This window comes from Coturnix japonica, chromosome 7 (assembly GCF_001577835.2).
Source record: "Coturnix japonica isolate 7356 chromosome 7, Coturnix japonica 2.1, whole genome shotgun sequence".
Lineage (NCBI taxonomy): Eukaryota > Metazoa > Chordata > Aves > Galliformes > Phasianidae > Coturnix > Coturnix japonica.
Genome location: NC_029522.1, coordinates 3,597,030 through 3,614,694, shown reverse-complemented (window position 1 = coordinate 3,614,694; position 17,665 = coordinate 3,597,030). Strand labels below are relative to the sequence as shown.

Genomic DNA, 17,665 nt, shown 5'->3' with positions numbered 1-17,665 from the left:
CACAATAAGCCAAAGCATGTTCCTTTCTCCTCACCTCTTGGAGCCTGTGTATTACAGTCTCTGGGAGTAGAGTAACTAAGCTGTAAGATCTGCTTCCAACATCCTGAAACTCTAGGTATACTTTTAACGTGGCTGACTTAAGAGCAGCATGGTTTTCTTTCTGCCTTGTTTAGTGGCAGGAAGCCAGACCCTCCTGGATTCTGTCTGTGGTTGTGGTGGCTTTTGGAATTACAGAATAAATCTCCATTTCTCCTTTTTCTAACTCTTCCTCGGGGACCTCCTGAAAACTCTGCTCTCTGAAAGGCACGTTAGAAGCCTTAAAATGCCCCCGTAAGAGTATCAAAGTGTGACGTGAGAGAATAATCTGCATAATCAGATTTTTGGTCTTTATCTGGGCTTTTTGTTCAGAAAAAGGCCATGTTCTTTGCTGAAATCTGGACTCTGACCTCTTACACCCCTTCTTCTATTTATTTAACATGCAACAATCGTCTCAGGCCTAAACAATCTGTGAACTCTTATGGATTCTTGAAGTTGTGAGGGCCTGAAATAATTGATCTTACAGCAGAGGTACTGAATGGGAAATGCATTAATTCAGTTAGACTGATAAGGATTCGGGAGTCACTGGACTGTCAGGGTGAGGTGTTCTTTCTCCTGTGACTTTTTGTTTCTACTGATACGTGTAGTAGTTGGGTTTGCATCATCTCTTGGTTTGCTTTGGCAGCTCACAGCCCCCTCCTCTCCTCCAGTTTTATTGCTCAATATGATGGCATGTCATGGCCGTGTCCCCTCCCAGCCCATTGTACACCCCCAGCTCCTTGTCAGCAAAGCAGCATGAGAAGCAGAAAAGTCATTGGCACTGTGTAAGCACTGCTCAGCAAAGCTAAACCATCTGTGTGTTATCAGCAGTGTTCTCACTACAAATCAAAATCATGGCTCTGTGTGAGCTACTGCAAAGAAAACTAACTCGATCCCATTTACTCTTTAGCTCTTGAGAAATGTGGAGTGAGACCTACTTAGGATCCTAACACTAATCTGTATTAGTCTAATATAAAAATCAGGCTGCCCAAAAGTTTGCCAAGGGGCAAAGCCTCCTTCTTGCCATTAGAGCTTTTTAACAAATGACCTTGATTGATATGCCCATAAAAATTGGGCTTCCACTGCTGCAAACACTGTGCAAGTAGGATTTACACAGGCATCAAAATTCTGGCTGAGTTCAATTTCCTTGTTGTAGAAGTGACCTACTTGAATATACACCGAATAATGTAATTACCATCTGGAAGCAACTCACCTTCTGCTGCTTAATGATATTTTCCAAGTATGCTTAAGTCGATTTCAAAGGAACTGTGTTGGTTGACATACTGGGTTTCCTCTTCACTGTTGTATGAAAATTGCCATGTAATTACATCCTAATATAATGTGCCTGTGTTATTATGGGGCTGTGATTTGGGTAATGTCAGTATATTTTAAGAGCCTTATATATGTTCTCCACACAGAATCAGTAATCTCTTTAATGACAGCGGTCTTTTACAGCCATTCATTATTTTAATTCTCACATGCTTAAGGTCCATAATACTGCTTCATCATCCTGTTAATTTGCTGGCTGGTTGAGGTGAGGTGTTTAATGATTGCCATCACGCTTGCAAAATAAAACTGTGCTGGTGCAGAAGCAAGTCAAGCACATTAATAACCGGGTGGAAAACTGCAGGTAGTGGTATTCTGGTGCTAGAATGTGCTTCAAGGTTCTTGCTACGTGTTGATTAAAAGAAGAAACTGTCAGTAATCCCGTCACTGAGTTGATATAGGTTCAATTAAATGTGTTAGAGCTCCACCTGTACACGCAGGAGCAGCAGCTTTTTATGTAATCTGCTTCTTCTGGTAGGCTTACATGATAGGTTTGCCAGGGCACTCTGCAAAATGAAATCTAGCCTAAAAGGATGAAGCACCTCTGGAGATTCCCTTTGTGTGGATTACTTTCCTAAATAGGCAGTGACCCCAGAGGGGCAGTGGGAGAGCTCTTCAGTCCTGTGCTGTGATGAAAACGTGGAGCACTAAAAGCCTTAAATGTGATTTTTTGCATTGCTAATCCTGGTGCCAGATTTGAAGGACAGCTTTGTTTGTCGTTTTTTTTCCCCCTTTATCTCCTCCACGATGCTTAACCTGCTCTGTGATTTCCCTGCTGTTAACATGTTGCATATCAGCCCCTTTTCACTCTTCCTGGTGACCAGATCACCTTTTTTTTTTCCTCTGTGCTTTATTTCTCTGCAGTGTGTCACTGTCCACTTTGGTGCACGTGTGGAGCCAGGTGTGAGCCTTACTTGCTTTAGTGTTGGTGGTTATGTATTGTCACCTCCTGTATGCTCCTGTATTAATACAGTTCTGTGCTGAACTCCTTTGCCTCTCTGTGCCTGGGAGAAGAACACAGTGGCAGTGTAGGACCAGCAAGATTATTCAGTGGACAGGGTGAATTTTAATGCAACACAGACAGGAAGGTATTATAGAAAACAGAACCTTTAGTTCACCGTAGGATTTGTATCTCTTTTTAAGGTGCTTTTTGACTTGCTGGACCACTGCACTGTAGAGACAAATGAATACTGTACTGTAGTGCATCTAAGTGCTGCCCATCAAAATAGCAGTGCTAGCTCTTGCTCTCCTATTCTGTCTGAGTCCCAGAGATCCATGGCTGATGAATTAAGCTGCAAAGAGTGAGACAGGCACCCACTTGGCAAGACCTTTTGCAGCAAGTGCTGTGTGGTGACCGATAGTAAATTGCCTGGGAAAGGCTTTCTGAGCAGCACAGTTCCTGGAATTAAGAGCTCTACTGTCTTATTTCCATCCTTCCAGATTTTTGTGGCACATCTTGAGTAAATGAAGATGTTCTAGGAAAAAAATAATTATCCAGTTATGTCTCTGTGCTAATGCAAAAATGCTATTCTTGCTGTATATTGCTGAATTTAGCCAAACTGAAGTGACTGGACAAAACAACTTCCTCTGCTTCTGAGTAGAACTGAGCCATGCAGACAAGTGCAATTTGATCATGAATTTAAACATCTGTATGTGGCTTTGGCTCAGTGCTATGCAGAATGAAACTGGCTGTGAAGAGGACAAAGAGCTCGTTACAAGCACGTGTGATTGTTTTGTCTTGCTGCACAGCAAGGGCAGTGGCTTTGCTGACACTGGGCCAGACAGCTGCGTAAGTTGCTTTTCTGCAAACATGTAGCTAATATCATTATGTCGCAATATTACAAGCTTCTGTGTAGTTGTACTGCTGTTTTTCTACTGTTCTAGTCCCAGCTCAGGCACCAGGCAGATGCAAGTGAGATGTTTGTTGTCTTGCCGGCTGCACACAGCTGTGTGCTTGTTTGGAGCAGGGCAGAATATAGCAAGGGATCCTTAGCAGCATTGTCACTCTTCTCTTGCCTCTCACTCCTGTAAGGCCAGCTACTGTCTGTTCTGCATCTCCTCTGTGCCAATTTCATCTCTCATTGGAAATAAGACTGCAAAGATTGATTAATTAATATCTTATCTTTTAGTCTTAGGCCTCTTGGGAAAATGTCCTTAGGGACAGAGGAGCAGAACAGAGCTGGCAGGTCTTTAAGGACATGCTTCAGAGAACACAAAAACTCTCCATCCTCCAGCAAAGAAGAGGCAGGAAACCAGCATGGCTGAACAAAGACCTGCTGGTCAAACTGGGGGATAAGAAGGAAATGTACAGGCAATGGAAACAGGGATGTGATGCCTGGTAATGATACAGGGATGCCGTCTGGATGTGCAGAGGTGGATCCAAGAAAGCCAGAGTACAAATGGAAGTGAACTTGGTGAATTATATGAAAAATAACAAGAGTTAGGGGTTCTGGTGGACATTAGGCTGGACACAAGCCAGCAGTGTGCTCTTGCAGCCCAGAAGGCCAGTGATATCAACAGAGGGGTGGCAGCAGAGTTTAGGAGATGATTGTCCTCTACTCTGTTCTTGTGAGGCTCCATCTGGAGTACTACGTCCAAGCGTGGGGCCTCCACTACAAGAAAGATACGGAGCTGTTGGAGCAAGTCCAGAGGAGGCCACAAAGATGATCAGAGAGCTGGAGCACCTCCCTTATGAAGAAAGGGTGAGGGAGCTGGACTGGTTCATCCTGGAGGAAAAGTCTGGGGAGATCTCCTTGTGGCCTTCCAGTACTTAATAGGAGCCTGTAAAGAGGAGGTAGGCTGACTTTAGACACGGTCAAGTATTAGAGTTAGCATCCTGGCAGGGATGTTTCTCGTGTCCTTGGTCAGAAGGGATAGAAACAGTTTCTTAAACTCTTTCCTGCTAGGAAGGCTCACTTTGAGCCCCCATAGGCACAAACACCGCATGCTATGACTCGATGTAGTTCTATCTGTGATATGATTGTCTTTTCTGCAGTCATCTCTGTTTTTATGGAGCGGATGTTTTGCCAATGCTGGGACAGTCATGGCTTCCCTAATGACTGTTTTCTGTGCTGCAATTAAGTCAGCTTGTGTAGGAGTGGCAGAAAATAACAGCTATTTAACATGAGATGATCCATTCAGCTGCAGTGTCAAGAAGTCGGAGTGGTGGGCTCAAGTTGATGAAAAAGGAGGTTTTCACAGAGAGATGAAATGGGTAGGAAGGTGGGGGGTAAATAGCATTTTCCAAATAATCATTTGTCTGTTCCCTTTTAGTAACTGAACACTTGGCTTAAATAGCATCCCTCCCACAACATATTTGCAGTAGTAAATACTATGCTATGAAATCTTATGCCTTCAGAGATGATCGCTAATGCTATTGTGATTGCAGAAACTTGACTGTTCTGGTCAGCTGTCTTTAAATGAGGCTGCAGTCTATGCTGCTCCTTCCTAACAGTCTTAATCTTCTGTTTACAGTATGAGCTCAATCATCTGTCACAGAAATAAAAATAGAGTCAAGAGGAGCAGGAAAGAAACAGCTGTTGGCTTTACACTTGCCCTTTTGTGCTCATTTTGATCCTTGTATCCTGCTGTTCATCATGATCCCAACCCTCCCAAACAAGTATCTGGCTTTCTCAGACTCAATTATGCAGATTATTTCAATGCAGTTTGCAAATATTTGTGGGTGTTGGAGTGAGCTTATTGAACTGGAGTCTTTTACTCCTCTTGCAGAACTGCATGTTGCAGTTTCTTGCTCCTGTAGTTTATACTAGTACTTATAGAATTTACTATAGAATTTAAGATCTCATAGCACATTTCTGACCTTGTGAAATTAGCCTTAGGTGCTGTCTTCTGTATGACTGGTGATGCAGTTCAATCTCCACAGTAGCAAGGTGGCTTACCTGACTGAGGTTGCTTTCTTAGTATCTAAAAGTTCCTGCAATAGCCTTCTAGAAAGATGCCATTGGCTTCATATTATCTGTATTGGCATAACTCAAATACTTAACTTTTGGAAACTGAGGGTAGTTGCCTCGCAGTGAAATAACTGCGAAGAATAAGACTCCATGTAGAGTCTGACAGCAAAGAATGAATGTGGGAGGCCTGGTTCTTATGCGTGTCCTAAACCAGTCTGAAATCTGAGGTTAATGCAGCTCAGTTAGGCTTCTGGAAATATGTTTTTCTTTACCTGAGCAAAAGATGAGTTCAGAATAAATCCCTTAATGTAAAGCATTATGCATGAGTTGCATATCTAGAGGAGTGGTATAATAAACCAAAACAAATCTACAGTACTTGTGTGCAGCAGTGCTTTAATCAGTTTGTACAGCACTTGGTTCCTGGTGCTGCACCAGGGATTGATGCATAACCATCAGTGTACTCTGAACAGGCCTTTATGCCATAAGGGATAGATGCCAGGACTCCACAATGAGCCATATAAACCCAACAAGAGAAGCTGTTCTGTCGTACTGCACCCCGAATGGCTGCCAACTGGTGGCTTTATAAAGCAGCCATCACGATGTAGATAACGTGGTTGGCTCAAACAGCCTGCTTGGGCAAATGGGTGTGAGAATTTTATCTAAATTCAGGTTGCAAATATGGATCAAACCACTCACAGCCTTCCCAGTAGTTTCTGAATCACCTCGGTTTCAGTGGGTTCTAAATCAGCATCATCAGATCAGCAGGAAGAGCTGAGTTCCCATCGTTCGGCAACGCAAATAGCTCTAACCTCTGTCACCTTTCCCTGCTGGGATGCGCTTTTGTTTTTTAAATCCATATGGCTGTTTCACTTAAACTTGTGGTCGTGAGTTCACAAACTTTTATGGTCTGTTGCGACTGAATGTTCTTTGGAGATTTTGTTTGTGTTTTCTCATAAGGAAAGACATAGCTTGTTGGATAGCCAAAACCTATGGAGAGAACCATGCTTTGAAGAAGGAGCTGTGATGAGACCAGCGTATAGATGATGAGATGAGAATGTTTGGAGTTTGAGGTCAGGATGCTTATTTTAATGCCAAACAAAGCAGACTGTGCCTGGGGTTGCGGAGGGAACAGCACTGACTAACCTTAGCTCATGCCTTCCTGTCCAAAATGGCTTGGAGATTTAAATTACGTCTGCTATTTGATCAGCTTTTGTTTTTAATGTTGTCTGGGCTAGATCAGACAAAAGGTGCTTCTGTGGCCCAATGGGTCTGAAATTCCTTACTGGGCCTTTCCTCCCTTTGCTGAACCTCGAGACTGACTTCCCCTAAGGGTCAGCTGGCTCAGAAGGATTGTGACAGCACTGCCTCAGCTCTCGTGTGGAGTGCAGCAGTAAGAAATCTTTTAAGCGCTGTGTCAGACGTGCTTTGAGTGGGGCTCTGTACTGCATCACTTAACTTCTGTACCCAGGCGAGCATAAATCCACTTCCTTATCTTTTATGGGCTTGAATAGTAATAGATAATGGTGACCAAGATGAGCAGTTTTTTCTTGTACTTGCACTAATAGGTGATATAAAGGAGGCTGGGGAAAGTGAGCAATACTCAGTATTGCTGTGCCCAAACCAGAGGGAAACTAAAACATTTAACCTGCTTTTTGGCTGTTTGGTGCTAGAGATAAAAAGAAAACAACAAAAATAGTCACTAACCTTCCTTCCCTGGTATACATTGGTCACTTGATACTTTAGCCTGAAGCTCTGGAGTATTCAGTATGACTAATCATAGAATCACAGAACAGCCTGGGTTGAAAAGGACCACAGTGATCATCCAGTTTCAACCCCCCTGCTACGTGCAGGGTCACCAGCCACCAGACCAGGCTGCCTAGAGCCACATCCAGCCTGGCCTTGAGTGCCTGCAGGGATGGGAGCTTTCAAATAAAGGAAGGAAAAAAACCCCAACAACGGAGGGAGAGGCTCCATTTAGCATTTACTGGCAGTCCTGTGCTCAGCACTGATCAGAATCGATGGATTTTGTTGCACTTCAGTGCAGGCAGTAGGTTAATGGGGACTACTGTGTCCTCTATGAGTTAATTACATGTGATTAAAGGTGGATGTTTGTAAATTTTCCTTCAAATGTGAATGAACTGTCTGGCTTTGTGTATGTTTCTACAGTAGGAGAGGCTGAGTTTAATTCCTCGTTTCAACCAGGGTGCATTGAATAGGATGGCTGTATCACAGTTTTTAATCAGCTTTGGCACACTCTCTAGTGGCGTGGCTAAGCACAAATTGCTGCTTTAAATGTAATATCTGTGCTGAGTAATCTCTGTGTGAGCTGGACTCACAGTTGATAGGTTTGGTGCCTCACAGGGAAATGCTTCCACAAATGCTTACCTTGGAGTGTGAATCCTAAGCAGCTGGAAGGCTGCACCATCAAGAAATCATGTCATAATAAAGCATGCATGGTTCAGGCTTGGTGAACTGTGAGCTTGCTGCCAACTGGGTAATCTGTGCTGTTTGGTGTGCATCCGATGAAACATCTGCCCGTCTCCAAAAGGCTAAGGGTAAGATGGAGGATTAGAAAGAAATGCAAGTGGTCTTTCATCCTGATTTATTGTGGCTTTCCTGTGTGGTGTTCCTGGGAAGATTTGCAGAGGAAAAATGTAATTGGATTTCCAAAGAAGGCAAGAAGGAAAAGCCTGTCTGGGAGTGCTATATTGCTAGGGGAGCTGGAGGCAGTCTGGATGAAGGCACAGGGGGGGAAGTTCTCTTCTAAGACCTTGATTGAGGATTTGGCATTTACAAAGTAAGCATCTTCCCTGTTGGGAAATACTCTGGACCAGAAGGCTCATAGTGGAGAAGAAAATATCATAGGAATGTTCAGAAGTGGCTTCTGGCGATGCTTCTTAGGCAGGTCTAAGCTACCGATTCCATCAGTAGGAGGAGGCTGATGATGTTCCAGGTACCAAATGAGGATGTGAATCAAAGGGGAGATGCACCTAGAGGGGTCTGGGCTTCTGAGGCTTGCTTCCTCCTGTCTTAGGTATAATGAGTTGGATGACTCTGCTGACAGCAGTGTTGTCAGCTGGCTTGTAATTGGGCTTCGATAAGCCAAGGCACTGCAACCCTTTCATTTATCTGTTTGGCTGCACGGGGAAGGATTAAAACAGCAGGCTCCTAAGATCTGCACTGGAATTGTTTGCAGATGTAGACACTTAATGGTGAAAAATAGTAAGCCATCCCTTTAGAGCATAAAGAGTGGTATCTAAAGCTGTGCCCTCAGCACTTTCAAGCCATAAATAAGAGTTCAGGCATGTTTGGCTAAGGAAGATTATTAGCTTGGCAGGGGAGGGAGGTTGTTTTCCCTGTAATTTGAAAGATTGATTCCTAATTACCTGGTTGAACATTTGCTGTCACGCATGCTGAGTGCCTGAATGCAGTGGCTGAAGACAGAATAGTTCCCTTTGGGAGAGTCATCATAATTGCTCGGCCAGCAAAGTGCCTGATCTCATCACCTTTTGCTGCAGGGAAACATTCGAGTCCTGGAGATCAAAACATCTTTTCCACAGCGTGGGAAGGAAACAAAAAGCAAAACTGTTTGTTTCTCACATTCCTGGGCTGTTCTTGCTACTGCAGTATCCCAGCACAGTCCAGCAGTGTGTTAGGTGACGTGGGGAATGTTTGTCATGTGCTGTTTCTTCTGTCATGTTTTTCCCAGGGCTGAGCACATGCTTTAAGTGTGTGAAGACAGGGAGGTTAAGGAAGTGCATGTTTCATCCACAGATGTAGCCATGATGGGCACACTGAATGGATTTTGTGGCCACTTCCAATTTAATGTGATTTAATTTTGCCTGAGTTTATTTTGTGGTGCTGTATGATTTTCTTCATAGGTAAAGGACTTATTAAAAGGTTTGGCTGGGGGGGAGTTAAAGGAATCAAATTGAAGTGAGCTTTATTTCACTATAGTGATGAAAAGCCCTTCTTCTGATGTCTGCTGTCAGATCCACTTTCTTAAGCTTTGTCCTTAGCCTGTTGAAGCCAGCCTGGCACTGGTGCCTCTTGCTCCATAACCATCACATTAATGGGATGGCAAGATATTACAGCAAATCCCTATTGGACAGGCAGCTTGTCTGGCAGCTGACCCCAGCCTGAAGGAATGCTGTCCTGGGGATTTCAATTGTGTGTGACACCAGAGTGGTTGTCAGGCAACATCGATCATACTGAGCTGCAGAGTTCAGCAGTTCATCGTGGAAAGGCCATCCATGAAGGTGTGCTAATGCAGCCATGCTTTGCTTCAGGTGCTAAAATGCTTCCTGGGAAGAGTTCCTCAAGCAGCCATACTGAACTTCTGGCCCCAACAGCCTGTGAAGGAAATGTGTGGTGATGTCTACAACATAGCCTAGCATTTTTCAGATGGATGCTTTAGTCCGTGCATGACTCTGTGCAGCAAACTGAAGTGTTTTCATTTAGAGATGGTCTGAGGCAGTGCCTCTTCTACTAAACTGCATCCTAAACCAAAGCAATTCTGCCTGAAGCTCACTGAGGTTGAAGGGTTTGTTCAGTGAGAGCAGGGGATGAGCTGGGAGACAAGGGACACTCCAGGGAGACTGTGCCCTAAGACGGAGTCTCACAGCTCCTGCACATGGCACGTCTGCAAATGCAGCTGTTAACAGCATTACTGAGGGGCTAGCAGGGTCCCTGGCAGCCCTATGTAAGGTGAGCCTGGAGTGAAGAAAGGCAGCCCTATGTAAGGTGAGCCTCTTATGAAGAAACACTGAGTGAGCTGGGACTGTTCACCCTGGAGAAGAGAAGGATTAGGGGGAATCCTATCACTGTTCATAAATTTCTAGTGGGTGAGAGTTGAGTGGATGAGACCAGATTCTTCACTGGTTTGCAGTGATGGTCTTTGGCCATGGGGAATGGACTCATCTTCCAGTGCAAAGAAATTCCTTGATTTAAACGAGTTTCACTTACTGTAGAAATGACATACTTCCATGTAGGTGTTTGGCTGAACTTGATATCAGTTAATTCGTGCTTCCTGGAATATTTTGGCAGAGTGGTGTGTGTGTGTTTTCAACACACTTTGTGCTCTGAATCTGCTAGTTAGCCTTTGCTTAATGCTGTATTAGAAATGTATAAGGCACAAAGTGCATTTTGAGGTTACTGAAGGTGCTTCATAAGTGAATGGCAAAGAGTTTTGCTCGTCATTTCAGGTCTTTGCTCATAGCAGAAAGTGAAGTTTGCCCACACCAGCACTGTGTTGATTTGCCTTGCTTGCTAATGTCTGCTGACCTTTTTTTCACTTGCATGAAAAAGCAGCCTCATAAATTAGAAGCACTCAGTAGACAATCCGCTGCTTCTAATTATGTAGAAGCACAGACGACAGTCAAAACAGTAACAGGAAAACTAGCAAAGCGAATGCAGCAGGCTGCTAACTGCCAAATTAAGGTCTCAGCTCTTCATTGTAACTACATTTGCATGCTGATGAGATTTGGTGGCACTCTCCTGGATTACTGTCCTCCCCAAGGAATTGTACTTCTTGCAGTTTTAGACTAGCCCAAGCCCTAGGGGTTGCTCCTTGCTGGTTGAATTTCCAAGGTTTGCAGCCTATTTCTTCTTCCTGTAGCACTTAGCTTAATACTTAGCGATGGTGGCGATGGGTTGGCAGTTGGGCTAGATTATCTAAGAGTCCTTTTCCAACCTTCATGGTTCTACGCTTCTGTTATTAATACGTATCCCTTAAAGCCTAATAGGTGTGAATGCTTTCAATCCCAGAGTGAGGTCTCAGTGTGTCCTCACTGCTCTCTGTTGAGCATTCCTTGGCTATGGCACTACAGTAGCCACTTCTTCCATTCTCTCTGTATAACCATGGCACAGGACCGTTTCTTCATTCAGCAGAGTGGGCTCTGTTTTCGTTTTGTGGCCAAGATCCATAGCAGTGATTACTGCCTGGACATGGTCCTGGAGGAAATTTATTCTCATTGCAGTGATGCTTGCCAGGATTTCTTAGCATGTGGTTCCACAGCAGAATGTACTTTCTTCATTATGTATCTGTAATGAGACTTAAAGTATGAATTAAATAGGACTTTAATTGAAATGCTAAAATGTCCCAGGGCAAACTAGTAGCATAATTAGAACTGAGGCACATATGTCTCTTGTATGTTGCTGGGCATTGCAACAAAACAGGAACCGAGATGTTTTGAATGGAAACCTTTATGGTTTATGCTTTATGCATCTTGTTGTCATTTGAAGACCATAGCTGTGATAATTTTGAATGCCCCCATTGCTATCCTGCATGTACCAAGGTATGTGTATAATTACAGACCCCCGTGGGCTTTAGATATGGTGGGTTCAGTGCACAGTGCACTTGGTTTGAACTTACTGCATGGGGCGCTGGGTTATTCAGCACTGATTGCACAAAGCTCCTCTGACAGATGGAGGAGCTCTGCCTCCAGGTATGCAGGAGAGGATTTCCTCTGTGGAAAGCAAGCTTTATTTTTAGTATTGGAAATGCTATATTTCTTACGTCTCCCTCTTTGAGATGGAGACTCCTGTGGTCTGGCAGAAGGTAACTATACACCTGCTCGGTTCCTCCAGGGCTGGCCAGAGAATGCTGACTCAGGGAGAGCAGATTAAGTGGTACGGCGCTGGGTGGCTGAAATCAGCTGTGCCTGCTTCCACAGGGTCAGCTCGCTGTATTCTGTGTGCCTGAAGTATCCCCTAATGCTGGGTGTGAGCTTCCAGCTCCGAGCTCTGGTTTCATTTCATCTCAGACTGTCAGGCTCCTGATGTGAGCAGCTGTAATGTAGGCTTCAAAGAAAACGGGTGTGATGGCATCTATTTTGGTCTCTGTTAATGTCATGTTACTACTGGATTTTTAAGCAAGGAAAGAGTATGGCTGTATAGACCTACGTTTTCTTATTCCCCTAATCCTGCGCAAAGGGAATAAAAAATGATAAAGCAGAAAAGTCCTTACTGTGTGGAAGGAGAGAGCTCTACAGGAATCCCTTTGGCCCTTCAGAGATGGATGCAGATGGGAAGGCTTTTAGTTTTGGATCTAGAGGGAGAGCACTAACAAAGACATGGTTACTACTAAGCTTCTTTGCATGTATTTTTTTCCCTCTTGTTATCAGTGCCATACATGCATGAAAATTCCCTTCTATTTAAGAAATGTAGATGGGAGGCAGTCGTCAAACAACTTCTTTGTGCTTTGGAAACGTGTCCATGTCAAGGTGCTTGCTAGAATGGCTCAGAAAGGACTTGGTTGTGCTCTCAGAGCATTATATGTGACCATCCTAAACACTGATATTTCAGTTACTTATTACTTCCCTGTAGGGTGAGATGGGATAGTTAAAAGGACCAGACGTTGGCTCTCTATGGACACAGAGTACTTATTGCTCGAGCTGTAGCTGCCTCTGAATGGACAAAATTACATCTTGCTGTCATCTTGAGTTTTCTACAAAAGAAATAGATAAAATCCTGCTCTCTTTGGCGCTTCTCCATCTGTTGCATTGCCTCTTTTCCCCACCTGGAGGGTGTATTTGTCATTGCTGCTGCTACATCAGCACCAGCGTTTCTGTGTGGCTCTGGAGGAGGACCACGTTGTGTTAAGGGGGATGCTGGTATCTCTGTGTTTGTGCTGAAATGCTTTGGCAGAACTGTGTGTTTCCTCTTCTCAGTGTGAATAAATCTCTGCTCTCACTCTCGTGCTTTGCTTACCCTGAGGAAGGCTGTTTTTCTGCTGACATAACGTCTGTTCTGCGGTGTTTGTCAGCTGTTCCTTGTGCTGCTGGTTCATGTATTGAAGATCTTGTTTGGGTTCCTTAGAAGTAGAGTGGTTGTGTAGCACTGCTTAGTGCATGTTTGCTGGACAGAAAACCTTGCTGTTTAATTACCTGTGACTGCAGAAATGCTCTGCTTGTTTTCTATGGAGGTGAGACCTGCTAGCATTTCTGCTGTTCCTCATTCCTGTGTGTGTGACAGAGACCCCCAGGCAGAGCAGTCGTGTATATGAGGGCTGCTCTCAAAGTAATGCCTCCTATCTTGTGCTGGCAGCCCATGACATCAGAGGTGAATGGTAGAGGTATGGCATTACGAGCCAAAGTCAAAACAGCAGGCAATGGAATGGCCCCCCTATACGAGTTCTCCATTCAAAGCTGCATTGCAAGTGCTTGTTTTGCCTGAAGGTGGCAGAGTAGAAGGTTTTGCAATTGCTGTTCTGGGAAGTTAGCTCTTGTCCCCAAATAATTCGACTCTCAACCAAGTCAGGTGTAGGGCAAGCCAGAAAAACAAGATTTGGGCCTTATGGGTTAAACTGAATTACGCTTAAGGACTGCCAAGGTGGTGACCTCCCCCAACACACAGTGCTATCAGAGAATCTTTAGAGCTGGAACATCATCTAGTCCAACTCCCTGCAGTGAACAGGGACACACACACTAATAATGGAAAGTACCTTTTCCTGTTTAAGTGCTTCATCAGATTGTGCTGGGACAATCTCCGAAGTATTTATCCAAATATGCATTGCTTAATGCTTTACACTTTGTAGAGCTGGCAAGAGACACCAAAATATGTATTCAGTCTGTTCCTCTTTCCAAATAGAGTGCTTTTATCTGTCTGTAAGGCAGGCACTGATCTAACAAGTGCTTGAGGTGATGCTGGTGTTTAGCTGTCAAAGATGCATCTGCTTTGGCATAACAAATGCAGAGGTCTTCCTGCTGTGCCTTTCTCCTGTGCGCTGGTAGAAGGTCTGTGAGCTGGTTCATCACATCATGCTTCAGGGGGACAAGTGCACTTGCAAGTCATGTCAGACACAGGTTGTGTACATGCAGTTAACTCTGGATACAGTATCTGGCTGCCCATTAGGGATCCCCTTAGGGATTTCAGCATTTGGAAGGCTTGAGGCTGAAGGCAAGATCCAAGGAAATGGGTGCCTGTGGCCATGGGGGTGACTGCAGCTGGATGCTCCTGGTAAGTCGGCTCAGGGCACTTCAGGCCTATTTACCCTCAGGGCCCGGGTAGTCCTCAATATGATGATCTTTGTGGTTGAGTATTTCACCCTCTCTTTCTTCACAGTGTCTTCATTGATTTTTTTTTTTTCCCCCGTGCTGATGCTACCTGGAAAGCTTGCTGCTCCAAAAGCGTTATAAGAACGGGAAATGTTTTCAGAGATAATTATTGATTGGGTAATGAAGTCCTGGACTATTCAAGTTCAAGCAAGGTTCCCAGTATCACTTTGAAAAGCAAAGACAAAATACGACAGGCAGCCTTTTCTGCTCCTCATGCAGGTCAGCAGTGGAATCTATGATTGCTCTGATCTAAACTGCTGTTTCCTCAGTAGGTGGGCTTCTGAGGGCTAAGCTGCTTAATTGAAGATGCTTTTGAATGGTGGGGTTTGTATGTGTGTTGTTTTAAAGCACTATGGCTAGGGCTGTCAGCTGAGGGTTCTGTTGCAGAAACAAATTCAGACTTGTGCCTTGTGCAAATGGGGAGTCTTTAACAGGCAGTCTGCTCCTTTTGCAACTCCAGTTGTAGTATCAGCTCTACCCTCACTCCTCCTTGTGGCCATTTAAAAACATTGTACTTTTTGAGTTTTCGATTTGAATATATATATATATATTTCCCCCCAAATTAGACTTCTCTCACTAGGTATGTGTGCCTGAGTTTGTGACCTGGCAGACAGCATCTTGGCATTTGATGGAGTTGGAAGGACTAATCTGAATTTCAAGCACTATAGCAGAAATAGGTTTGTAGAATGATGTGGCTGGCTTTAAATCTCTGCTATAATGGTGTGCTTTATATCACCTTTCTTGTACATGACCTTGTTTCGTTTCATTGTCTTTTTTTTTTTTTCCCCTCTCCATTAACAGCACAGAATCCATTTAGAAAGTAAATTGATATCCCTTTGACCCCAAAGTTTGGGGGTTTAGGTAATAGGATCCTGTAATGGAAAGATCAGCTGAAGTACATACCCAGTATGTGCTTGAAATTGTGAAGAAGCTTATGGTTCTTCCCCTTGGAACCAGCACGTGCAGCAGCACTGAGGCACCACTAAACATGGGCTGATGTGCACTTTGATGCTGGGCAGTCTCTTCAGAACGATCATTCTCTGTGTCCCACAAGCACACAGATGCCTTACTGGTCTCCAACAGGATTAACTTTCCCCACCAATACCCCTACCCTCTGTACTACCAAGCATGACAATCCATAGCATGTTAGATCCCTTGGGTCAGTTTAGCTCAATTGGCCTGGATGTGTGCCCTCCTAATCTCTTAGGTGCAAATGTACTCTCGGGAGTCAGAAAAAGAGAAAATCTTGACTCTGTGGGCAAAAGAAGTTGGAGCAACAATCATGTACCTGTCTGTTCTTACCTTCTTCCAGTACTGAAAGAAGGGAGTTAGAGAAAGCAATTCTAGGAAATGAACAGAAATTGTATGAAGGGAAAGGGGGGGAAACTGAATGTAGGAAAGAGGTGTGCTGAGGAGAGAGCCGGCTTGCAAGAGCAGGGGTTGTCTGAGGCCCTGTGGGAATCATGCAACGCATTTCTACTTCAGTGGGTGTCTTCCTGGTACTTGAACTGTTCTTTATCATGGGGGTGGTCAAACACTGGAATAGGCTTCCAAGGGAGCCAGTAGCACCTTCTAGTTTAGTCTCATCATCAATCTTGCTGAGGTGATGAGTGGATCAAGAGCAGCTGGCGGGACTGAATTAAAGACTGGAACGCCTTTCCTATCAAGGAAGGCTGAAAAAGTTGGGGTTGTTCAGCCTGGAGAAGACAAGACTCTGGGGAGACCTCATCGTGGTCTTCTGATATATAAAGAAGGACTAATTATAAAAACAAAGATCAAAAACAAAAACCAACACAGACTTTATACTAGGGTCTGTAGTGGCAGAACAAAGGGCGATAGTTGAAAAGTAGATTCATATTGGAGATAATGCAGAAGTTTTCATGATGAGGATGATGAGACCCTGGAACAGGTTGCCCAGCCAAGATGGGAATGTCCTGTCATTCCGAGTGTTCTAAATTGTGTTGGCTGGGACAGCCTGGTCTAGTTGAAGATGTTCCTGCCCATGGCTTTGGGGTTGCACTGGGTGATTGTTAAGGGCTCCTTCCAACCCAAACCATTCAAGATTGCTGTGATTCAGTGATATTTGTATTAGAGGAGAGTCACTGAGGTCATTGAGACCCTTCACTGTGAGCACTTCTTCCTTTCATAAGCCTGTAGTGAGCTGTTCCTCGCTGTTGTCCACAGGAAAACTAGGATAAAAGGCAACTTTCTGCCTGACTCAGGGGACTAGGCTGTCTTGTCCTTTCATGTTTCAGAAGCAAATGTCACACAACTGCCCAGATAAAGCATCTTTGCTCCTCTACACACCTCTTTTTCTGCAGAAGTATCTACCAGGTAATGCCTATAAATATCTGTAATTTCCAAGGCTGCACATCTTTCTGCAGACTTTGTACAGAGGAGAATCCTTGCACACTGTGACAATGGGAACCTGCTTAGAGTTAGATGGATTAGAAAGGGAATTTCCGGGACTGGCAGCTCGGGAGGTAGCCCAGGGGCAGGGTGATGCTTAGAGCTGGGAAGGGAGCTGAGAGCATGGAGGGGACTTGAATAACAGAGGTCAGCGCTGCTGCTGCTTTAGGGATGGATTTCATCTTCTGACACCAGCTCCTTCACCATTTAACCCTGCTTTCTATGCGGTGGAAAGTGATTGCCCTCTTATTCTCGTTTTGTTTTGCTGCAGCGCTAAATACTCTCTGAGAGCTGCTTCTCTGCGCTGATAATGTGTGGTAATGGGCTTGCTATTTTAAAAAATCGATACAAATATCACACTAAAAAAAGAAAGGTTTCTCAATTAGTCAGTCCGGGGCTGTTGTAATAGATGTGCCTGACATTTGAGACACTTTCCCCAAAAGTATGCTTTCAGTTTCAAATTACTTTTTAAATGCCGTTGGTTTCAGATTCTAGCCTAGCTAATACAAACTGTTAATGGTGGAAAACTTTCTCAGCAGTTCCAGAGAAGCTGGAAATCATAAATGCTTTCATTATGTTTTTCAATTGAGTAAGGCTGTGCTCTATCACAGAGGAGGGAGTGGCAGCTCCGAACACATGCCTTGTTGTTTTTTGTGGCCTCAGCTTTCTGGTAGACTGGAGAAGCTGGAAAGTTGAAGCTGATGTGAAAGTTTAGAACGGATCTTTCTAATACTTGCATTTGCAGGATGAAAGGTTGAATGATGCTGGTTTGATTGAGGCTCTTGTTTGAGATGCAACATGATTTACTGGCAGCTGCATTTGTAAGTCAGATGTTTGAAGCTGTCTTTATGGCCTTTCAGATTTTATCAGTGTTTCTTATCCTTCCCA

The 17,665-nt window shown here is 44.2% G+C and overlaps 1 protein-coding gene across 10 annotated transcripts in view; it reads left to right on the top strand.

The window, feature by feature from the left end:
- Positions 1 to 17,665, top strand: part of TRPM8 (transient receptor potential cation channel subfamily M member 8) — a 94,039-nt gene that overhangs the window by 37,617 nt on the left and 38,757 nt on the right. For 4 of the 10 annotated variants that reach the window (XM_015867765.2, XM_015867768.2, XM_015867767.2 and 1 more), the window contains exon 1: positions 7,637 to 7,867. The exons of 4 other annotated variants lie outside the window; for them this stretch is intronic. In XM_015867765.2, coding sequence (XP_015723251.1) covers positions 7,762 to 7,867 — 106 coding nt within the window. In that variant the 5' untranslated portion in view covers positions 7,637 to 7,761. Of the gene's footprint in view, positions 1 to 7,633; positions 7,868 to 17,665 lie in introns of those variants that run through there. 2 more of the 10 variants (XM_032445858.1, XM_015867775.2) reach the window with 2 other exon arrangements.